A 7,932-nucleotide genomic window follows, 5' to 3' on the forward strand; every position below is an offset into this window, starting at 1 on the left:
GCTAAGTGCGACCCGTGGCCACAGAACGGACAAGTATTAGACTGGACACGATCGCTATCAAAAGAAAAGAAGGTAGTGGGGGGGGGGGGGGCGCATTAACTTTCTAAACATACTAAAATACTGCTAAAATTGGATTGTACTACTATGGTGTTTGCAAAATGTTTGTATTCAAGATTCATGGCCTAATTCAATATTTCCTCTTGCTACAGGTTTCCATCAATGCAGATGGGGTTACCATAATTTATCTGTGATTGAAGATGTTATTGCCAATTACAAGAAAGCAAAGATCCCTCTTGATGTGATATGGAATGATGATGATCACATGGATGGGAAGAAGGATTTCACTCTCAACCCTGTAAACTACCCTGGTCCAAAGTTAAGGGCATTCTTGGAAAAAATCCACGCCGAAGGCATGCATTATATTGTGATTAATGATCCTGGAATTGGAGTTAACAAAAGTTATGGTGTTTATCAAAGAGGTATAGCCAATGATGTTTTCATCAAATATCAAGGCAAGCCATTTTTAGCACAAGTCTGGCCTGGTGCCGTTCATTTCCCTGACTTCCTCAACCCGAAAACGGTTGAGTGGTGGGGTGATGAAATTCGACGATTCCATGAACTTGCTCCTATTGATGGCCTTTGGATTGATATGAATGAAGTTTCCAACTTTTGCACTGGTTTGTGCACGATCCCGGAGGGAAGGATTTGCCCTAATGGCACTGGTCCGGGTTGGATTTGTTGCCTGGATTGCAAGAATGTAACGAACACAAAATGGGATGATCCGCCTTATAAGATAAACGCTTCTGGAATTCAAGCTCCAATCGGTTACAAAACTATTGCGACTAGTGCAACTCATTACAATGGAGTTAGGGAATATGATGCTCATAGTCTTTATGGTTTCTCTGAGACTATTGCAACTCACAAAGGTCTTCAAGCGTTAGAGGGCAAACGTCCGTTCATATTGTCTCGTGCCACGTTTGTTGGCTCGGGTCATTATGCTGCACATTGGACAGGGGATAACAAAGGAACATGGGAAGATTTGAGGTATTCAATCTCTACAGTCTTGAATTTTGGTATATTTGGTGTTCCTATGGTTGGTTCGGACATATGTGGATTTTATCCAGCTCCTACTGAGGAGCTATGCAACCGTTGGATTGAAGTTGGCGCGTTCTATCCCTTCTCAAGGGATCACGCGAACTACTACTCACCAAGACAGGAACTTTACCAATGGAAAAGCGTGGCTGAATCTGCTCGTAATGCTTTAGGTATGAGATATAAATTGCTACCATATTTCTATACCTTGACCTATGAAGCACACACTACTGGTGCACCAATTGCTCGGCCACTGTTCTTCTCTTTCCCGAATATCCCAAAACTTTACGAGTTGAGTACTCAATTCTTGATTGGAAGCAGTGTCATGGTTTCTCCGGTGCTAGAACAAGGTAAAACTGAGGTGAAAGCGCTGTTTCCTCCGGGCACTTGGTATAGTTTATTCGACATGACACAGGCGATTGTCACAAAAGAACCACACTACCTCACACTTGATGCACCATTGCATGTAGTCAACGTGCATTTGTACCAAAACGCCATAATACCAATGCAGCACGGTGGGATGTTAACAAAAGAAGCAAGAATGACACCTTTTACTATTGTCGTAGCCTTCCCATTAGGAGCATCCGAAGGGGAAGCTAAAGGAAAGCTTTTCCTCGACGAGGATGAGCTTCCTGAGATGAAGTTAGGAAATGGACAGTCAACATATATCGACTTCTATGCAAAAACCAGCAATGGAACAGTGAAGATTTGGTCTGAAGTTCAAGAGAGCAAATACGCGATAGAGAAAGGTTGGTCTATTGAGAAGGTTACAGTGTTAGGTTTGGATCGAATTGGAGGTGCATTCGAAATTCTAGTGGATGGAACTGAAGTTACAGATACTTCGAACGTGCAGTTTACTAGTGAAGAACACAAGTATATTGACAAACTCGAAGAGGGAGACGATAAGAGGAAGAGTATGATGGTAGATATTCAAGGACTAGAATTACCAGTTGGGAAAAACTTTGTTATGTCCTGGAAAATGGGGATTTCACCTTGAGAATAACTTTAGTTTCTATATATCTGTGTGGATATATTGCCTATGTTATATTTAAGTAGTCATAAGGTTCTTGATGAAAATGAGATTGAGTTTAAAGTGAGCTCTTCTTTTTTCATACAAATAGGCAAACAGATTCAAGTGTATTATTAATTTATGCATTCTGTAATAGTTACTTCTTTCTGTTGTTGTTGACAAATCCAGTCAAAGTGTTTTTAGCAATGTTTATGTAAAAGCCTTTGGAAATTGGAATGTCATAGCTTCTTCTTGATCTTTTTTAAGGGTGAAAATTATCCTTTGCAAATAGGTTGAAAACATTTTTTTTTTTTTTTGTATTTATTAAAATGGTACGACATAATTGTTTTATAGGTACAATTTAAGCATGGATCAGGTGATCAATAGGTCGTACCCTTAATTCAAGGGGCCAAAAAAAAACTGACAAATTTAAGTGTCCGCATATATATTCAGCCTCCTATTTAAATTGTTTGAATCCCCTAAGGCGAGCCGTGAGTGTGATCTCAAAGCTGGCTCATTAGGTTGGAAGTTCGAATTTGAGTTGTGGAATATTTGCCTTTTTTTAATCCTCTTATTAGAATTCATGGCCTCGTCGCTAAGTTGCAAGTTGCAACCACTATTGTCAGCTCGGACCAATATGTTTGAACACCTTTGCCGATAGACTATGCAAGGGTGTTCGAAGTTTATTTTTCGATTAAAAATAAATACTATCATTTTACCCTGCATACCGTATAATTATTTGAGGAAAGATATTCTGTTGATCAAGCTTGACCGCACATAGCTTCGCCCCTGCTGTGTTATTGCATTCATTTTGAGACCATGAATTCTAATCCTAGATCAGCCTCTTCTGCAGCAACTAGCAAATTCCTATTGGTTTAGGGAACAGTCTGAAAAGAAGTAAAACTGTAAAAGTATATGTAGCAAAAGTCTATTTCTGGGCTGGGCTCATTCAAGTATGATACGCACATAAGATGAACTCAATTTTTGGCCAATTTGATTTCATTTCACAGCCCAAACACTTTCTGTTGATATGATAGCCCAGTTGGTTTCTCGAAGATTGTGAACTGAAATATAGGAAATTACACCTAATAATCTTGAAAATGGATAGTCTCGATTATTTTACCTCACTTGTCCCGTAGGCAATCCTTTAAGGTCAGTCCATGGGGCAAGCGACGGCCAACACTTTTTAAACTTGAAGTACTACTGCCCATGAGGCTAGTGCGGCCAAAAAATTAATAGTGATATCGAAGTATCCTATTTGGGGTATTTATAAAATTTGTATAATTTTTGTACATAACATACATAATGTATATATATACAAAAAATTATACAGATTTTTTTTTTGGACTATTAGTTTGAGAGAGACTATACAGTGTCATTTTCTCACCCTATTTGTGCAAATACCCATTGAAATAGGGGTGTTCACGGTTTGACGGAAAACCGATCCAAACCGAAAACCGAACCAAACCGATTAAGTAAACCGATATTTTTTTTTTGATTTGGATTGGTTTTGGTTTTAAATTTTAAAAACCAATAATATTTGGTTTGATTTTGGTTCTATTTTAAAAAACCGAAAAATAAACCGAACCAAACCGATTAATTATATATAAAATTTAATAATTATTTATATACAATATAATATCTTTTTGTTAATAATTTTAATTGTTATTTTGAATTTTGGTTTATCCTGTTATATCTTATAAGATTGCCTTAGCCCAAAACAATAGGATTCGACCAATTTTCTTGCACATACTTTTGCCTAAAAGAAGAGTTAAAAAAAAAATCACCACAAGAGTAAAGAAAGCACATTCAAATTGCAAGACAACAATGGCTAAAGCTTGAGAAAGCAAACTTTTAGTTTGTTTTTTGTTCATTCTTTTCATATAAACATGTAAATAAACTTTCAGTTCTCAAAGAAATATATAAAAAGCATAAATTTGGCCAATTATTTTCAGATTGTTGTCTAGCGTTGTTTTAATATTATCGACTTATCATTAGCTTACTAAGAACCGAAAAACCGAACCAAATCAACAACAATCAAACCGATGGTTTGTATTTAATTTGGTTTGGTTTTGGTTTTAAAATTTTAAAAACCGATTAAATTGGTTTGGTTTGGGTTTTAATCAAAAACCGACCAAACCGAACCGTAAACACCCCTATTGAAATATATAGCGCACTTAACATCTACAGGACCAATTTTGGAAGGAGAATTGAATTGGATCGTCTCATCAATATGGATTCAATTGCTTCCACTTGGAATGAGCCCAATATCACACATTTACGCCTAGAATTGAAAAAAGGGAATCTTACAGAAATGTCCCAAAAAAGTCTCAACTTATTATCTTCTAGCCATTAATCATAAACTTAGCAAAACTAGCCAAACACATATAAAAATTAAAAACACAAGTAAATAAGGTTCTTTCTCTCCAAGAATCACACACAAAGATCTCCTTCCATATTTTTAAGCGTCATTAGCTATATTAGATGCAAGATGGAAAGAAAATTTTGGTGATGAGGTAGCAAATAAGGTGATGAAATACAAAAATATATATACAAGATTCCAAAAATCTAAGCAAAAAATGACTTTTTTCAATGGGTATGGTTGAGATTCATTGAAAACATATAGATGAGTCAATATACAAAATTTGAGGAAGATTGGAGGTGATTTGGACTGATTTAGTATCAAAATTCGTAGTTAAAATCGAGTTCAAAAAATTCTTCTACGACACATGTATCAAACATGTATCTCGCACGCAGGTATACATGGATATACATGTGATACACATTTGATACAAATATAATACATGTTTGATACACAAGTGATACACTGTGCGATGTACATATCATTTTTCATGTTCATCATCTATTTCGAATTTTCAATTCAAACCACCTCAAAACTCCACCAAATCATCCCAAAACTGAGATTCAAGCTCCTTAAGATGTACCCAATCTATTCTAATACCACCCACTCAAAAGAAAGCAAAAATGTGACCTTTTTTGGCTACAAATAGCTAATTGGCTAATATTGGTAATGTTTTAGGAATTGACCAATTTTTGTAATAAGCTACTTATAAATGGACATAGCTGATATTTTCCCCCGAAAAAACTTACACTCACATATCTGAGCTGAAATTACAAAAAGGCTAAATTCCTAGACGGCCTTTCAAACTTGGCATATGTTATGAGTTGGACATTTCATCTTAGAAACCGGGGCGGCTCTAGCTTTAAGCTTATGGTTCCTGTGAACCGTGTAGGTTTTGCCCAAATTTTGTATTTGTATTGAAAAATTCACCAAATATCTATAAATATTTAATATGAATCCAATTATTAGTATATACTATATAACTCGAGGTCATTGTTGAAACCTATAAACTTTAAATCCTGAATTTACCTCTGCTTAAATATGTATGCAAAAAACTGATTTTAATCTGGAAAAAAATTAAACAGAATCGTAGGGTAACATTCATTTTTTTTCCTTTTTTTCTCTTCCGTTTTCATTCTTTATTCTCCCCATAGTCATACTATTTTCATTGGGATTGACTGATTCTAATTTCATGATGTAACATGGCGGCTTATAGGAAAACATAATTAGCTTAGTGGACTAAACTAATCATTTCTTCCCTATAATTGTTAGTGCAATTTGACGAATCAAAAGTAAAAACACATTAAGGTATGGGTCCAATCAGAAGACACGTATCAAATTATTCAATGAGAACAAGACAAGGATTTCCCCATAGTGGGGCCTATATTCACATGAAGAAGGAATTAGGAGGATTTTAGGTCCATCTTCCACTGCTTCTGAAACTTAAAACCAGATCATTTTCTGTACTCTTCTAGGGTGCATAGTGTATTGGTCAAAATCTGACCGCTATGGTCGACCCAACTGGAATCCCGTCCAAGCGGCGGGACCGTGAAAGACGTCATGATCTGCTCCGAACCATGTATTCACAGTATCCGCTAAGACGAAGAACAATACTCAGGGAACGACGAAAACGTACGTGGTATGAAGGTGCATTGACCTAAGAACATAGTAGGGACTCCATGACTTATATATAGGGAGGGAACCTTCCCAGAAAGGGGGGGGGGGGGGGGGGGGTCTTTTCGTCTCTCTGTAATTTTCCTCTCTCTGTAATTCTTCTCTCTCTGTAATTCTCCTCGGCAAAACGAAGGCAAAACAATTTTTCATACAGGATATAAACTGATTATCTCCACCGATTGGTGGGAGAAGAAAGGAAAAACATCAAGAAGATTGATTGCCCTTATTCTATTTTACTAATCATTTTCTTATGTGTATATAGATCTGGAGTTATTATGTTTGACTAAGATTTACCTCTTCATCTTCTTTAATTGATTTAATAAAAAGGTTTCAATATCTTTTGGGTCAAACAATTTGGCGCTGTCTGTGGGGATTTCTTAGTCAAAATCCCTAGTCTCCTCCAGATCGAAATCCATGACCATCCACCGAAGAAAGTGGTAAGTAAACTTCACATGCTAACCCAAAGCATGACGCTGCATAGAAGCAGAAGTTACGAACGGTGTCCACGCGGAACGTGCAAAAGAAGACGATGTCGGTTGCGCAAATCCCGCATGGGGAGGGCGCATCTTATGGGGAAACCCACGCACCGAATGATCCACGAACAAGCCAAGGCAAAACCAACCCGCGCAGAACCAGGGCATGTTTAAAAGAAAAAGAGAGGAAGAAAAGAAGGCCCAACGCGGCCGCTGAACCCGCAAACCACCATTCCATCAACCACTTAAACGTCAGGGAGAGCGAACAGCATTATGAGGCTACCCTCGCTCATCGACCCATCAGACCAAGGTAAAGAAAATCTCATCTTGGTTCACCTTCTGTTGTTCGCTTAAATAGGAACACGAGCGCCACATGGGTGAGCGAGCAGAGAAACATCCCAGCTCGAGGGACTATTACAAAATATCCTGAATACCGCCCATCTCAAACACATCATCCTCCGGAAAACGACGTCCCCTACAGTTGTGCTCCCTCTACCTCGCCCGAGTTTTGTCCCAGTCGGGTTATCTCGGGAAGGTCTTGAACGAGGCAACAAGGGGGGCATCACCAAAGCTCAAAGGACAGTCTATCGCCCCGCCCACTGGTGAACTCTCCAGACCGAATAACAGGGGATGGTTTAATAGGGAGACCCCAATACACGCATAAAGCAAACATTAGCAGGATAGCAGCGTTCAGTACTCCCCGCCATCACACTCCCCAACGCACACAAATTAAACAAACTGGGACTCCCCAAGAAGACACCCAAAACTCTCCAAAAGACTGGGACTAACGACGGGTTAACATTTTGACAAGTTCTAAATAACACCATTAACGCCAAGGGCCATCGCCAAAAAGAAGAGTTCGACCTCGGTCGAACAACGACGGGCTAACATTTCGACAAGTTCGAAATAACACCTGTTGATACCCAATTTTTCCCTAGGTATTTTTATATAGAAAATACTTTCAAAATAGCATATACATACATATATAAGCATGCCCAAGAGTTTTGGTATTTTTTCCTAATTTTTAAAGATTTTAAAATCATTTTATTGTCCATTTTAGCAGTACAAAAATCAGTAATTATTCCCCAAAACTATCCTTTTTGTGAATAACTTATTTTATTCTCATATTTACACCAAAATATAATTAAGGTAATTTTTGTATATTTTTATAAATTTATTTGGTATTTTTTAAAGCTAAATTGCATATAATTGCAATTATAGCCTATTTTACGATTAATAGTATTTTATAATTGTAAAATTAGCTCCAGTATTTTTAAATTAATATTTATGTCTTATTTAATTAACTCAATACTTTTAATTTG

The 7,932-nt window shown here is 37.3% G+C and overlaps 1 protein-coding gene across 1 annotated transcript in view; it reads left to right on the plus strand.

Moving 5' to 3' along the window:
- The window catches only part of LOC109233259 (alpha-xylosidase 1-like), an 8,297-nt gene extending 5,937 nt beyond the window's left edge, over window positions 1–2,360 (plus strand). The window contains exon 3 of the mRNA XM_019399067.1: window positions 210–2,360. Coding sequence (XP_019254612.1) covers window positions 210–2,089 — 1,880 coding nt within the window. The 3' untranslated portion in view covers window positions 2,090–2,360. The remainder of the gene's footprint in view (window positions 1–209) is intronic.

This window comes from Nicotiana attenuata, chromosome 10 (genome assembly GCF_001879085.1).
Source record: "Nicotiana attenuata strain UT chromosome 10, NIATTr2, whole genome shotgun sequence".
NCBI classification, from domain to species: Eukaryota; Viridiplantae; Streptophyta; class Magnoliopsida; order Solanales; family Solanaceae; genus Nicotiana; species Nicotiana attenuata.